General features: G+C 42.4%; 1 protein-coding gene across 10 annotated transcripts in view; it reads right to left on the bottom strand.

Moving 5' to 3' along the window:
* TBC1D24 (TBC1 domain family member 24) overlaps positions 1–17,009 on the bottom strand; it is a 32,097-nt gene extending 15,088 nt beyond the window's left edge. The window contains exons 1-5 of one of the 10 annotated variants that reach the window (XM_057383692.1): positions 16,946–17,009; positions 13,268–13,321; positions 5,384–5,514; positions 2,382–3,416; positions 82–99 (exon numbers count right to left, since the gene is read on the bottom strand). In XM_057383692.1, the coding sequence (XP_057239675.1) occupies positions 82–99; positions 2,382–3,340 (977 nt within the window). In that variant the 5' untranslated portion in view covers positions 3,341–3,416; positions 5,384–5,514; positions 13,268–13,321; positions 16,946–17,009. The other 9 variants (XM_057383702.1, XM_057383694.1, XM_057383693.1 and 6 more) reach the window with 9 other exon arrangements.
* Between the last annotated feature and the right edge of the window lie 123 nt (positions 17,010–17,132).

Here is a 17,132-nt window from a genome sequence, read left to right as displayed (position 1 = left end):
AAAAAAAAAAACAAACAAAAAAAAAACAAGCCAAAGAGAGTAGGATGAGCAAAGTACAAAGATTCAAGTTTTTTAACCTACCTTTTGGAAGGTACAAGACTGCAAACAGGAGGAGTGCAGTGGAGATGGAATGGACAGAAGCAGAACATACAAGGAGAAAGAAAATAAGATAAAAAAGATCAGTGACTTCCTACATCTGTGACAAAGTGAGTGAAAGGAGTCTGGAATGAAACAAAGCAAGGCTTGATTTGAGTCACCAAGCATGAAAAACAATCAGACAGGCTAAAACTTTTATATTCCTGTTTTCCCCCTTTTTATGTTAAGTGATTGGAAAATAAATCATCTTCTCCTTGCACAGGCCAGCCACACCTGGAGAACTCACTGGCATCCCGTGGAGCCCTGGAGAACAGCTCACTTCTCCTGCACTTCCATCTGCCCCACTAGGACCCAAACTGAGCCACGCTGCCAGCAGTACTGGGGACTCTGAAAAGTTTCAGTGGGTTTACAAAAGTAGCCAAGTGAGGATGGATATTTTTCAGTAGCAACCCTGCCTGGCATAGCAGTAACTAATTTCACACCCCCACACCTTTAAGGAATCAAATAGTTGACTGCCCTGAGTATTTTTTATTAGAATGACTTTCCAGTGGAAAAGCAATTATGATAAATAGGCAAGTAATTACAGGCTTTATTTGGGTGTTTTATTGTATTTTGCTTTGAAAGCATCACTTGTCAGTGAGAATTTCTCTGCAACTTTTAACACAGCAGGAGTTTTTGGCGTTTCTGTGGTTGGTTGGTGTATGTTTTCTTTTTCTTTGGTTTAAATTATATTTTAAATTTTATTGTCATTTAAAGCTCTCATTCTGTTGGAAAGAATATACTCAGAAAGGATATTACAACTCTCCCAAACCTCCCAACAGGAAGAGAAGACACATTGGGGGAGTCAGTATTTTGTTTACAAGTCTCAAATAGAGTGGTCTGGAGTGTCCTGAGTGTGATAATCCAGTGGCTAAAGGCTCTGAAATATTTGAGACTCACAGGAAAATGCTGAAGCTCACTGTAAACCAAGCCGTGAGTCTAAAAAATTAACCCTTGGAAGAGACCAGGGGGAGCTTTACGTGTATCTAGACACATGGAGGTCCAGCTAACATTTATGTTATCTTTTAGGCTGAAATGTACTGAGTATGTATTTCCATACCATGGAATGGTATCTATTTGCAACAACTAACTCAGCAATGCAGTTGGCTCAAAGATCCCACAATATCAGTGGAGATTTAGAGAAAATGAGACAGTGCCTCTAGAATACCAAGTTCTAGATATCACACTCACTGACCCAGGGGACTTTTAGAAGTCACCTCTCTTCAGAATGCAGGGCAGCTCTTAAAACTGTCCTACACTTAAGAGTTCAAAAATGGTTGGGACAAATTTTCTGCTGTCAGAGGCCTCTGGAAAAACAACATGCACCACTTACTTGCACATACATTTGCACTTGGTAAGATGCAAATTTTGTTTAAATTAATACATTGCTGCCTTTTCTATATCCATGGAGAGGCCTTTCAGCTAAGATTTTTATTAGAATGACTTTTAYTGTCACATCAGAACGGGATTTCATTATTTCATTCACTAGTTCCAGAGTTGGTTCTTCCTCCCAGTGTTTCTGAGAAGACCTTGTGATTACACAATCATTTCTTGGATCTGTATCCACTCTTCTGTGGTCCTTTCAAAATTATTTTTTCTAATAGTACATGAATCTGTCACAAAACAGGTCAGCTCCTACTCTGAATATGATACTCTTGACTTCCAGGAGGCTTCAGTCAAATTAATTTAAAAAGTAACCTGTAAATAAGAATTATTTCTTCCCTGCTTTCTTAAAATAGTTCCTCAGTTGTGCAAAATGTCCCCAGTTGTGACAGTGCCTTACACTAAAGAATTTGCTGAATTCACACTACTGGGCAGCATCAAATTGATATTTTGTAAAAATCTCATATTTAAGAATAAATTCTCACATTTTTGTAGGTATATTTCTCCCAAGTAATTTATCAGTTTTTTCCAACATTGCTAAAATGCCTTTTAGTTTAAAAACTGCTTATGAAATATACATTTGAGATATAACACTAATTAATATACACTTGTATAAATTCATTACTGAGCAAGCTCCAAGAAACTTCTGTTCCTCTTGCATCATAACACTTCAGTTACACTATCCACCACAATCCCAGCAATGCTTGATTTTGGAGTTGCTGACTGTTTCTGCAGAGAAAATGCACCAGCAGACACCAGCATGCATCAGTGGAACTTCCCCACCAGTCACCCMGGGTTGCCCGACTGCTCCATATACTGGGAAAACTTGGCAAATTGCTCAGGTTACCTGTGCTGAGCCCTACCTTTTCTGTTTGACTGTGATGCCCTTCTGCTGCAAAGCCTTCTCGTTGGCCATCTGCAGGAGATTGATCTCCTTCCGAGAGAAGAGGCGGATAGCAAAGGCTTTTTCCAGGAGCCTCTCTGGGGACACCGACTTGGCGATRTCCCTCACAAAAGCTCGGATGTCCTGCTGGATACTGTCAGATTCCATGGGCTGTCCAGCTCTGACTTTGTGAAAGAATTTCAGAAGGGCCAGCGCAACACGATAGAGAACTTTGTACCCTTCCACTAGGAACACATCGAAGACCCGTGCAATGTACACCATGGGCAGCTCTCCGAAGAGCCACCGCTGCCAGTCTGAGTACACTTCCAGCACATCCTCGGACACTGCCACCATCAGCTTGTGGGCTGCCTGGCAGTATTTGTTCACCAGGTCCCCGAAGGTCATGCAGGAGGACTCGAAGGCCAGGAAGGTCTGGTCGATGAGTCTCTTGGATGGGTCATTGCAAGCCAGGATGCGACAGACCTGCTCGAAGCACTCGGCCTCGTCCTTGCTGTAGTGCAGGAGCAGCGCGATCACCGAGGGCAGTGCTGGGCAGAATGAGATGTCTGGGAACTGATTTGCAATGCACAGAATGATCTTTCTGACGGCCCCAATGCCCTCCGCATTCAGGCAGTACGTGGGGATCAGGCTGTTGTCCACGAACTCGGGCAGTGGAAGGGAGCTGCTGCTGCGTTTTCCAACAATCTTCACCACGATGTCCCGGTACACGTTTGCATCTGGGGTCACTGTGCGGCACGGGATATTGCTGATGAGTTTGTGGTACACTTTGGCTCTCAGAGAGTGATTTTTGGCCCAGTAGCCCTGCCTAGCCAGCTGCTTGAGCTCATGGAAGTCTGTGCAGGTGAGCTCTTTTGTATTCTGGCCCTGGGCACTCACATCCATTTTGTCCCAGTCCACAAAGCGGCCGTATTCATCCATGGCTCCAGGAGAAGCAAATCACATAAATCATGAGAATGGAGACCTTAGTTAGTCATTGACAGACTCTTGGATTTTTCTGCAAAAAAAAAGTAAAAAACCAGCGGYTTGAGTAACAGATAATCTCTTATTTTCCTTATGAAGACATATGCATGCATTCTTGTTCTTGCAATGGCAAAGCTGTTTTCTAAAGCAAAGAAAATTAAAGAAGCCTTTTTATTTTTAAGCCAAACTTTTCTTACGTTCTGTCAGTAACTCCTACTGCAGTAATTGGTCAATGGCCAGCCAAGAGGCTGATCCTGAGGACATCTCCCCAGGAAACTAATTTCCCTAACTGAAAGTTCAAGCTGAGGCATGGACCTTAATATTAATATCTTACTTGAGGGAACAGAAGACTCTCACCGCAAAAAAGTATATTGCAAAGACTGTTTAATTTGCAATCTCTCTTTTCAATTCTCTGTGGAAGTATAAGTGAAACTTATACTACAAGGATGAAGTCTCACAAGTAATTTTTGCTGTTCTGAGACTGTGTGGCCAGTGAGAAGAGATACAGAGCTCCTAACGACAGCCATGTCCTCTTAGTCTTTGTGTTTTCTTTGTGCTGCTACTAGCATTTGTGTGACCACACAGTCACTGAGATGATTCTATTAATCTGGTACAAATTTTATTTTCCAATGGATAAGTAAGATTTCTTCATGGAAAGGGTGGTCAGACATTCGAACAGGCTGTCCATGGCAGTGGTAGAGTCACTGTCCTTGAACAGTAGTCAAGAAACATCCCTAGAATTGTTCAAGAAATTATTGGCTATAACACTTAGTGCTCTGATCTAGTTGACAAGGTGATGGCCAAAGGTTGGACTCAATCTTAGAGGTCTTTTCCAACCTCAGCGATTCTGCGTGCAACTCTACAGTCAGCCTGATCATTGTTAGTGCCAGAAGAGAGACTTGTGTAGGAGAAAACAGCGGTTCTTGACTGCAGTACAGGGTCAAGTCAGCTTCAAACACCTTCATTAAAACATTTACATTTTCTCAGTGCTGCTCTGGACGCTGGTCACGTCCTGGCACAAGGCACACATCAAGTCTCGCAYTGGAGATGCCACAGACACCTTTGTGATAGCACTAGGAGTTGAAACATCAGGTTCTGACCTCCAATGCCTCATACCACATCTACCTGATCTACCAGCTGGCTCCAGGTTCAGAGTACACCTGTGTCCCAGCAGCCAGTGGGGTTGTGACCACTAAAGGCTATACCTGAACCAGCTTTAATCAGTCAGTGTAAAACCAGAAGGGGAGATATAATAAACTCCACTATCGCAGCAGTGGAGCATTATCTGCCCATTGCTGGAACCTTTGCCCATGTGCCCTCAGTGCTGGACTGAAGCTGGGAACATGGCTGTGAATGCTGCACACTCTGCCAAGGCAGACAGTCCCCATATAATGCAACAGGCCTACAAAACCGTTTTGTCCAATTAAGACGTTATATAGCAAGGTTAAATCAATGACAAGATTTACTGAAAGGCTTCCAAGAACCCTTACTCATTCCTGTATAAACAGACTGAAAAATGCATGAAACTTGACATTTATCAGCATGCTCTTCCATAAATCAGGTGCTTTAAAATGATTTGAAGCTCCTAAGATAGGTATACCATCAAGACAAGAGATCTCATCCTCTTAGCTTCACCASGGAAAGCAGCCATACATTTAATCCAGAGAGTTTTAGATTCTGAGTAAATGCTAACCTGGGGATTTTCCAATCATATGCTGGAAGTCCCTAATTTAACTCCTCTTTTAAAAGTTTGTCAGCAACATACAGACGCCTTTCAGAGCAGGCTTTTGGATGGCTCTTCTCTACCATATTTAATTATTTTTTTTTTTAAATAAAAAGAAGACTGGTTTTGGATCATCTTTCTTATAGTATAAGAGCAATATAGATATGCTCACTATTTCTTTTTGTTGCATTCTTCCACATCTGAAATTAATTTTCAGATTGTAATTAAAGGAGGCAACACATTTTCTTGACTCCAGCTCTGAAAGTGAAATATCTTACAAGGTTCAGCTGTGGGGTCTCAGTGTGAGCTGAGCATGTGTTTCCTGGAGATGCAGTAACAGCAGGACACCAGTCCATTGCAGAGCCAACGTCAGCTCCAGGGAAGTTAACATTTTTCTGTCATTCTCCACCTGGGAATCACAGAAACATTCATTATTTTTAATTCAAACCCTAGAATAAGGTCCTTGTGTGGAAGAGAAATTTAATCTGACTTTGCAGTGGCCAAAGAATGGGGAGATGAAACATTTTGATCCTGGACAATTCAACATAGAAAATATCACTGCCCTGTGCCTTGCTGGAATCTCCACCACACTTCCACCTTCTGCCACCATCCCTTGGGAGCTGCTTAGATTTATATTAGGGAGGGTTAAGTAAAATGTCCATCATACAAGATAACTTCTAAGACACCCAGATTCATCTTGGTTGTCTCTTTTTATTCCCTGTAAACTTCCTTCTCCTGTCTTATTTTCTAAGACATACAGGCATATTTAGAGGCTGTATAAAAAGCCATTTCTCACTCTAGCCATTACTGCCTATTCCAGAAACAAATTAATTTGATGTGCATATGCTCCAGAAATTCATAGAACTCTGTGGCTAGCGGATGACAGTCAGACTGTCAGAAGTTTTAATTTGAGCTTACAGTTTTACACATACTTTGGCTGGGATAAATCTGCAGGGTCTGCAAGTAGTCCTGGCTGCTTACAATTTTCACAGCTCTAAATGCTGCAATAAAAAGTGACAGCAAAGCAATTGGTCATCATCAAGGCTGCCAGAGCATGACCAGCTCTTAACTGTGCTTGCAAAACCAACAGAACTTGTGTGCTTCAGTGTAATGGTGCATAGCTCCTGACACCATGCCAGCAGCTACTGTAGGCCAGCAGGCCTCAAATGGAGGATTTACTTGCCAAAGGAGAAGAGCCCAAGAAATCTCAGGAAAATTCTAGCTAACCTTCATCTCCTCCTCTACTCTTTCTGAATCTTCCTCCCTCCCTCCTGCTGGGCAAGCTCTCTCACTTTGGGCAATCATGTAAAGAGCAGTGTTTAACTTGGGGCTTCTGGGAAGAGGAGACAGAATATGTCTTGCCCTCACTAGTCAAGCGCCAGTGAGTCAGGGCTGTCTCCTGCCCATCCCTCCCACCACAAGGAAATAAGCAGGCAGTCCACCTTGTATTGAGAGGGAGGCTGGAGTTTCAGTTAGGGAGTAAAATTAAGAGGATGCCCTTGTGAGAGTGCAGTTGTGTCACAAACTCCATAGTCATCTAAATTACCTCTCTCATACATACTAGGGAGGGGTAAGACAAAGGCAGAAGAGAAAAAGCATTTTCAAATGAAATGTTTGTATAAAAATAAGGCTACAGGCAGGCAGAGAGACTTATTTACAGACTCTTATTACAGCAAACCGCTTTTCTTTCTGCTGAAGTAATTTTATAGAAGTCAGCATCATGTTGTGGTAAATACCCTCCAATTGGAGATGGGGACAAAAGGATGGATAAGCACCTGAACTGCATAGAACTGAAATGCTGTCTACTATGTGTCAGCACAGAACTGTAAGGGCATTGTAAAAATTAGCAAAAATGCATTATTCATAACAACCATAGAATCACAGAATGTTTTGGGTTGGAAGGGACTTTAAACTCATCTTATTCCACCCCCTGCCATGGGCAGGGACACCTTCCACTATCCCAGGTTACTCCAAGGCCTGTCCAGCCTGGTTTTGGAYACTTCTAGGAATAGGCCAGCCACTGCTTCTCTGAGCAGTTGCAAAGCTTCAAAGTTCTGTATTTAGGGTAAGCAGTCAGTATCCTTTCTAATCAGACCGATGCTTAAAAAAAGCAGGAATTAACACAGCCAGGAGAAAGAGCTTTCTTCTTAGTACCTGCCCCACAATTTGTAGATGGTTAGATTTATTTGTTTATAATGGAGCTTTTCAGGTCAGTGCAATATAAATAAAAAAACAAGTACACAAATGGAAGTAGAACTAGAAGAATGCACACTGAAGATCTGCCAACAATGGCTGCAGCACAGGTGAAAGCTTCTTCAAGGTTAAGCTTAAACTCTGAAGCAGGCAAGCAATCATTACAATTCAAACCCAAACATCGACCATGGTAACTGGCACGACTTCAAGCTACTGACTGAATTTTCAGGAAATATTTAGTTTGCTAGTCTAGCCACATTTTCCATTTAATTCTCTTAGCTCTTCCCATTGTCTTTGGGGCTGCTTTCAGAAAACTGCTGAAAGCTGTCTGAATCTGTATAAAATACACAGCAGTGCAGCCAAGTGTGACAGGCAAATTCCCATACTGCCTCTGAAGAAAAATTCCACGCAAGTGTCTAAAAACACATCAGCAGAAGAATTATTACTTACTTTCAGTATGGGGAATATAAGGCTACAGTTTTACTAAGGATTAAATGGCTGAGAGAAACTTTAATATTTTTATTATTTAAAGTAATTATTTTATCATTAAAGGACTTTTTTTGTTTGGTTGTTTTCTCTTTCCAAACTGCAGGAATTAGCAAACTGAAATATCTGAACTACAACTAACCCAGAGGACAATCACTTTTTTCAAATTGAGAGTACATGGAATACTCTACAACAGTGAAATATTTACAGTCTAAACTTATTAAACATAAATGCCAACTTTGCTTAAAACCTGAGATTACATAATTTGACACTGCTTTTAATAAGCACAAAGGAGTGTCCTAAAAAATCCAAGCTATAATTAATCAGGAGATCCTTGTCCTCCATTCCATTTAGGTATTCTTGCAACTTTGTGTACTGAAAGCCTGACTACAGTTTAAAAGCTTAAGACACTTCATTTAAATCTAGTGTAGCTGCTCTATAACAGGAACTACCAAACTTTGAGAATTAAATTTATCATCTTGTCCATGGGCAGTTACACCACCTTGAATTCAGCTCTTTCCTATGTGCTGCACAGATACTTAGATACCAACAACCAACATTATGGCAGGCGTTTTTATAACGTGCTAACAGAAAGCACATATTCCCTATTGCTACCCTTCAAACCTACAGTGATATAGTCCTCAAGACCCGCAGCATATTGTCTGCTGTTTGTATTTCTGAGAAATGTTGTAGGCAGGGAAAAAGCTCAAATTTACTCTTTTTCGTAGCCTTGTTAAACTAATCTGTACAGCAGGCAGACGAAGAGATAATGAGAACTGCTTCCTCAAGACTGCTTACTAGTAGCCCTTTTCCCAGTTAGAGGGAATTAAGCCCAAAAGTATGAGTAGACAAATTCCATCCTTGAAGGATACTTAATCACCTCTGAGATGTTTGCTTCCTAAAGGGAAGTCTGACAGAAGCACAAAGTAACACAGCAAGGCAGCTGTAACTGCAGAACAAAAGACAACTGGCAGGCAGCTTTCCCATCTTCCCCCCAGTATTTCACTGCATCCTGCAGCTTTCCCAATACTGGACTTAGAGCAGCACACCTTCACATCTCTGCTACATGGATTTGGAAAGAAGACTGACACCACTGTTCCCCCTGCACCCAAACACCTCYTTATCAGAAGCAGTTTGTCACTTGTACAGCCTCAGTGATGTGCTTTGCCACCCCTCCCTGGGGCAGATGTGTTTCAGAGCTGGAATTAAACACTCCATTTAGCATTAGAAAGCAACCAGCTCATTTTGTGCAGAGTGTTTTGGAGCACATGACTGCATGGCGTGATGATCCCTTCCAGCAGAGTACACAGAGCTCGATGGATTACTTTAACATGGCTAAATGCAGTTCGATTTCTGTGATGTGCCCTAGGCATTGTCGACAGCATAAGCTAGGCATTAGGATAAAATGCCTGATAATGCTCTATTATGAATTTAGCAGTAGTGATAGCAGATTATTAGCTGCGTCCTGTTGGGTTTTTGATACGCCTTTTAGGACAAAGTCTAGAAACGCCTCAATTTCCCGAGTAACTGATAAAGACCTGGTATCAGAGCACTCTACAGGGCAAATACTTTTAAGCATTTAGATGATTTCTCTTGGGATATCACCACTGCACATGAAGCACAGTCACACACAGTTTATGTTTTCATTCTTAGGAACACACTATCATCTTCTTGAACAGTCTTTAAATTCTCTGTAATTAATTTGCTGTGCACTTTATCACGCTCTAAAGTTCAGACACACCTTCAGATACATGGCAGTTTTTCACTGCTGAGCAGGCAAGTGCTAGTAGCTTATATTTAGGAGAACATGCACGCCATAGAATCATAGAATGGTTTGGGTTAGAAAAGACCTTAAAGATCATCTCATTCCACCTCCTTGCCATGGGCAGGGACACCTACTATCTCTGGTTGCTCCAAGACCTGTTCAACCTGGCCTTGAACACTTACCGGGAATTTCTTCCTAATATCTAATCTAAATCTATCTCATTGTGTGCTGCAAGCACTTCAGTATAAAGCATTGCCTCCTTCCCATCCCTGGGTTGGGATGAAACAGGCCCTCCTGAAGTCCATCCCTACAGACATTGTGGACTGCACTAAGCAGTAAGATACCATAAAGGCACAAAATAAATACACAGGACCAAACAAGAGGAAAGTCTCAGGAAAATCATAACACATTTTTCTTGACAACATGGAAGAGGAAAGAAGTGGTTAATGGCTCCACAACGGGTCAAAAAAGCTAAAGAGCAGAACACTGTAAGAGGATACTGGAGGAGTTATCAAAGCCATAGGTCAGTAGCTTTCTCTCCTGCCTACATCATAAAAACACACAAGGAACAAGTAGTAAAATAAAAGAGAAGATAATTCCTACCTTTTTCCCTCCAGACCAAAAGAAAACTGCACTTAACCAGCAAAGCTATTTTACATGATGCATTAAAACTGATCCATTAAAAAAGGTATCTGCCAAAGTAGCGCAAAAAATAAATACAATTTTCCTACTACAGTCTATTTTCCTTCTGGTCCTTCCAAACTGTAAGCCTGAAAAAATCCCACATGTTGTGCTAATTATTCTTCTTCCCTTTGTTTCAAAAATGGAAACATGTCCCCCTCCAACAGCAAACTCTGACTGTGAACATGCAATCTTTAGTCTTATTATTTTAACATTCCCATAACACCTCTGTTTATATCATTCTCTGTTTAGAAATACAGTCAACTATGTAGAACAAAGACAGTGTTGACTGCCAGTGAAAAACTTGACATGGTATCAAGTTCATATGCAATAATCCAATCCCTTTTCCCTCTCTGTTGCATTGGATACTGTCAGTTTTACATCTACCATCTTGAGATCTCTTTCCACTGCATTCACTGCCAGAAAAACGTACTTAAATATCTCTGTGTTGAAATGTTATCTTCTTAGATACAGTGTCTGCCTTGGTTTATGTCAAACACTGATTTATCTATTTTCCTCTTATCTACTACAGAAGGTGCAGGAATATGTACTCTGCAGGTACATCCAGCCGTATTTTATTTCTTACATATTTAGAGTTTCTTTAAGTTCAGAACAGCAGCTGACAGCATGGATGGAAATATAGGTAGATTTTTACAAGCAGAAGACACAATCTGAGATACCAGGAAAGAGCAATCTCTCTACTAGGAGAGACATTTGCCAAGAAGCCTTTCCTGGTCCATGACAATGTTCCATGCCTTCATTAGCACGACAAAGCCATTCAGGACTGAAGAGCACACACTTCCTACACTGCTCCTCCCACTGCCTAAGCAGTTGCTATAGCAGGTGATTATTAATTTTTCACTGTTTTTGTGACCAAGTGTCACACCTGCGTACCTGGGAGTTTTCTCTATTGATTATTTGGTTTCTACCCTGGCCAAGCTGTTTGAAGACTTTGCTTCAAAGTGCAGCAGTTGCAGGTTCCCAGAGCCATCACAGCCTGACTAGAACTTAACAAACCGCTCCACTAAGAGGCATCCCTGGCCTCAGACTGCCATGGCCAGTCTTGCACAGGGAAAGAGCTTGGGAGCTGCTCTGCAGACTGGGACACATCTTGTTACAAAGCCCCACAGAGTCTCCAATGGACAGCCTCAGCACTCTCCAYGTCAAGACCTATATCATACTGCGGCAGTGGTTTTGTTATCACTATGTTCCATAAAATAGTAGCCTTTTTTAATGTAGCATTTAACAATGTATCTGCTATGCCAGGCCAGGCAGAAACAGGAGTCTCGTCTGCAGGCTCCAGGGAAGCCTTTGTTGCTCAAGTGATGTACAARCAGAATTAGCTCATCACAGTCTCAGCAGCAACTTTCCAATGCAAATATATTTTCCACTCAAATATATATATAYACACTCACAAAACATACATTGCACTGTACATATTGTATATATATAATATAACAAATATATACTCCATTTTTAAAAGCTAATGCTCAAATTAATTTCCCTCACAATATTCATATTTATAAAAAATACACCCATACACATAAATGCTAAGCATTCTCTCTTGTGAAAGGTTCAGAATATGAAAGTTGCCATTTAAAGTGTGTTAAGGAAACCAGCCCATGTCCCAATTCCCTCCATCACCTTTAAAACAAAACAAAAAGACAATTTTATCAAAGCAATTCAAGTATCAGTGTGGATGCTTGTGCCAGTCTAATTGTTCTGTAAAATTAACTGGTAAGAGATGTTTATAGTGATTTAAGACCCCTCAGTGCAATTCATGAATATACAAAGCCTTAACAGACAGTGCTAGAGAACTTCAGGGGTACCTAAACTGGGAAATGGGCGGGTGAAGCAGTAGCCCTGGTGTAATGGAGGATACAAGCCCTCAACCTTCGCTGAGCCTATGGAAATCACTGCACACACTCCATGCCCCTATAGTAAGCAAATGCAGATGTACACTTTATTCATGTCAGCAGTTATCCCTACAGCTTGTTTACTCCACGGTACATCTGTATTCCCATAGTTTTAGCCAGCGTCTAAAAATAGGGTAGGAAAATCTTATGATCTCAGACGATTTCATTATTGTCTACACTAAGTGTAAGGGCATGGCATTTTTCTTTTGGAAAGCAGAAGTCAATTCACAGTAAGATGAGCATATAAAAATTAAAGCTGTCATTTTACTCAGAATTTATTTTCTTCCAGCTCTGCAAACCCCTACAGATTTTATTCCTTTCTTTTGACATTGCTCAGGGGAATAGTTGCAATAATCTGGTAAACCTAATAACGGGTTACGCTTTCCTGAAAGGAAGTATAGATTACTCTGCACAGGGGAGATATTCAGACACCAACACCAAGCCAGTTCCAACCACACTTTACAAGTAAAGGAGAACCTAAGCTCATTTCAGGGAACAGGAAAAACACATTGCTTTATTTTTGTACCTATTTCTGTCATCTTTCTAAGCTTATGCTCTACTGAAAAAAAAAAAAAAAAAGATAGCAACGAACAGTCCTCTGCAGCAGCAAAGATAAAGAAACAGCATCTCATAATGGAATCCCAAACTAGTCCTGCATTATTTTAATTGTGATTTCAAAATTAAAGGGCATCTATAATAATAGATCAGCTGCCAAGTTCATAATCTTAATATTAGTGCACATTGTTAATCTTTTAGTCTTACTAGGGGGAGAACTCTGGGTGGACTAGTTCTGTTATAGAGTTCAGGGTCCAGAGCACAGTATTTATAAGAAGCTTTGCTGTCGAGGGTGCTYGTTCTGAGCAAACCTGAAGGGATATAACACACCTGACACACCTACTCCTCTCCACTGCACTGGCCAAGGGATGCGAGGTCTCTCACCTGGAGGATACAGGCATATTGAAATGTAAAGCAGGAGCAGGAATCCTGTCTCCACATGGGACCAGATTAGAAAACAAACATTTTCTGTATAGAATGAAGATACTACAAAACAAAAATATTAAATAAAAACAACACCAAAACTCCTCCACCACCCAGAGTGAAGTGCTTTTATTAATCCTTACCTTAGAACTTGTCCTTGTATATATATTCTTATAACTTACTCCCTTCAGCTGGGCCTGTTCGTGAGGGAAAAAATAATTTGTAAAAAATGAGACTATTTTTTAAACAATACACTGGGCAACACTGATGTGCATCAGGTGCACCAGCGACCTCTGTACCTTTAAAAAAAAGATACCTGTGTGCACAGTTTCCAACCTTCATACTTGAAATTGTGCTTTAGGAAACAAGGTGACAAATATCCTCATAGCAGAGAAAAACAGCTAATTAACCACATTATTAAAGTGCTTGCAGCATAAACAACTCACGTCAGTGTCTAAAATCACATACAGAATTACTGCTTATGGCAGCTGTGTCACAAATACTTCTAACTTTTGTTCTTCTATACAGGACATACAAAGTCAACATTAAACAGCCAGTCTCTGGGAAGTGTCTCTCTTCCTGGGACCAACAGGTATTCGCTGCACTGGTATGTGATTTTAGAATTCCAGCTCTGTAGTATTTAGATAACCAGTTCTGAAACAAACTGAGCTATACTCTGAAATATGCAGTGGACTGTGGGGTTGGAACTGCTGATTTGCTGAGATTTGGTATCTGGCCTTTGACCTGTTAGGTAGAAAAATTCAAACTGATCTGAACATTATTTTTCTTTTCAAATGATTAATACTCAGCCCTGCAGATCTGGCAAAATCCAGTACAAGTTTCCTGAAACACAGTCACTACAACAACTTTGTGTACAAGTCACTTCTCCCCTAAGCTGTTTTCCCCATAAAAGCATAACAAAATAATCCAGTGTTGGTGCAGCTACACCAAAGTTACACTTATTTGATAACATAATCAGGAGAGGGAGAAAGGGTTTTAAACTGTCAGAGAGTAAGTTTAGATTAGATATTGGGAAGAAATTGTTTCCCATGAGGGTGGGGAGGCCCTGGCACGGGGTGTTCAGAATAGCTGTGGCTGCACCATCTCTGGCAGTGTCCAAGGCCAGGTTGGACAGGGCTTGGAGCAGCCTGGGATAGTGGAAGATGTCCCTGCCCATGGCAGGGGTGGAACAAGATGAGCTTTAAGGGCCCTTCCAACCCAAACCACTTTGTGGTTCTGTGCTGACGTAGCTGCCTACACACCCCAGGCACAGCTCAGCACACTACTTAACACAGATGCTCCTTAATCAGACATCTCCTGAGTCTCTTTCCCAAGACAGTGGGAATCAAGAGCTCATAGTCTTTTGCAATATGTCTGAAAGCTCAGACAATTGCTCTCTAACTGCAGAAGTTTAAGCAGGAGTTATATTAATGTTATAGTAAAGTTATAAAATGTTATGTTAAAGCCTAAGAGTATGACCATCACAGATATGAGTACATACATATATTATTAATACAAGACAATTTAAAACATTTGAGTCTGGAACTGGACATCACCAGCAGATATTCCCACCAATACATGTGGACTCCAAGCCAGTCAATCATTGATTACAGTGCAATGAGGTCTATCTTTGTATCAGGTGACTTTCTGGTCAAGTACCAAAGCAGGAAATGGCTCAAGAACACAATTTCTGTGACAAAATTCACTGCACCCACCAACACTGCCCTACTGCAGACTATTGCAAATAAACTTGAAAATAAAGGCATTCCCAAACAAATTTAAGAGAAATTGTAGTCCTTTAGATATTGTCCTGATCCAAGGCTGTACAGATGGACTAAAAGGAGCTGTTTTTCTTTCAGACCATTAATACAGTTTACCTATTTTGAGTGGCAACACAGCCCAAGAGTAGCAGTTCCAACAGCCTCTCCAACCTAACAGGCAGGGCAGGGGGAATTCTACAGACCCAGAAGAACAGCAAGGACCTACCTCAGCTTATGTTACCAATAATGTGCTCGTCACTGACTGTATGTGGCTTCAGCACTAAAGCAAAGGCACTTACAACCTAAACAAATGCCACGGTAGCACTATCAGATTGCAATAATCTTGGTGTTGGAGATAGTAAGACACACATGCAGTGTGAAATGCTTTGCTCGCCTTAAATATACAGACAGCTATTTTCTTGCAGGGATAGTTGTTTTGTTCCATTTTTCTTTACAGTCCAAATAACAGGGGGATCAGGGCATGGAGGCCCTTAAAGATTTCAGATTAACAAAATGAATAAGCAAATACAACCAAGGGGAGAAAACAAAGGTCACAATAAAAGGAGTGAGCTGGGAAGAGCAGAGGTGCTTAAATATGTGATGGATCCACAAACAGCCCGCTAGAAACATTTCCCTGGCAGCATTTAATTATTAACAGTAAAAAAAAATACAGCTAGAAAGCTGTTTTCCTTTGAGTTAAAATTTCTGGTTGCAGGAACACCTGCACACTTGCAAATATTAATGACAGAAAACATGTTCAGTACAAGGATCCCCAACAGCTAATGATTGGGCAATACTATCCACAGCTGTTTTGAAAATTACAAAGGATATATGTATCATGTATTGCTTGGAAGGAACAAAGAGCTACTGTAAAATGTTGCTGGAGTCCTTGGATTCGAGTTATCAGTGCTGTTCCTGAGTAACTATCTTGGAGAAAAGTCTTTTACAACAGCCTAACAGCTAGTGATAACAGAAAGAAGGAAATTCCAATAGAGAATTCTCTACTCTGGTAATACAGTGCCCTAGATATAACCCATATAATTTCTGTGCTCTGCGTATTCCTGGATGCTCTGAAAATCCTACTGGGATTTCCTGTAAGACAGTAAAGCTTTCAGATGCTCCTGCTTCTTGTAGGAATTGGTCACAAAAATATTAGGATTGAGATAATACCGTTCAAACGAGAGGGCCCCACTTTTCTCCCATCACAAGCATCTGTGAGGCATTATCCCTCCTGTTGCCCTGGGACTGGAATCAGCAGAGCACGCTGCATCTGCCCGGCTGTTGCTCGCTTGTTCACAGGCCCAGAGAGGCTGAGAAGCATTTTGGCAGGTTCTATTCAGCACTCTAAATTTCGTGTTTGGTGGGTAACAATTTGCAACCCCCAGTATTCCAGCAGCAATTTTCACTGAATGAAGGATGTGGTGGAAAGATTAACATGAAAACAAACTCACAACAAAATTCTACTTTCATTATATAAATTTCAAAACATAGGAGGCAAAGGCTGCAAAACACAAGTATCTGGTTTTAGAGAGCTCTTCCCTGTGAGGATCCACTGCCCCTCCGCGGGGGCGGGCTGGCAGAAGCGGTGTAAACTGAGCGTGCTGGGGCGAGCATCACCCACGATCAGAGGATCCTCTCCAGTACTTACTGCACCTGGGGCACGCACAAGCGATTTAAACACCTTCCAGCCTCTCCACACACCGAGCCAGTCCCCGGACGCAGCCTGGAGCCCCTCCAGCCGGTTCGCCACAGAGACCAGGGGATAGCGCCCSGTCACCGACACCCCCAGAGGTTCCGCCCTGGAGTCTGGAACCCACGGAGAGACACAGCGGCTGGGGCCGCGCCCGAGCCTCCCCCACAGCTGATGCCCGATCTCGCACGGGCACGACCAGCGACCCGCGGCCTGCCCACGGGGGCCCGACGAAGGCCGGTCTCGGAGGAGGCCCCCTCCGGGTCCCTCCCGGTCGCTCACCGGAAAGATGACGCCGAGGTGGCACGGCCCGACACCCAATCCCATTCCCCGCGGTTGGCTCCCGGACCCCCGCCCCKGCCCCGCCTCACCCCTCTCCGCCGCTCCGGGCCGCGTCCGGCGGGACCGGGGGCACGAGCGGCCCCGCGCCTGCGCACAGGGCGCTGCAGCGGCGCCACGGGCGCGCGCACGCGGTCCCGCCGGGCCGGGCGGGCACGCGCGGGGCGTCCCCGGGCCGGAGGGCGGCGGGGCTGTGAGGGGATGGGGATTGTGAGGGGA

The sequence above is a fragment of the Malurus melanocephalus genome, unplaced genomic scaffold (genome assembly GCF_030028575.1).
Source record: "Malurus melanocephalus ecotype Western Australia unplaced genomic scaffold, MMel_1.1 scaffold_654, whole genome shotgun sequence".
NCBI classification, from domain to species: domain Eukaryota; kingdom Metazoa; phylum Chordata; class Aves; order Passeriformes; family Maluridae; genus Malurus; species Malurus melanocephalus.
This window is presented reverse-complemented; position numbering and strand designations above follow the sequence as displayed.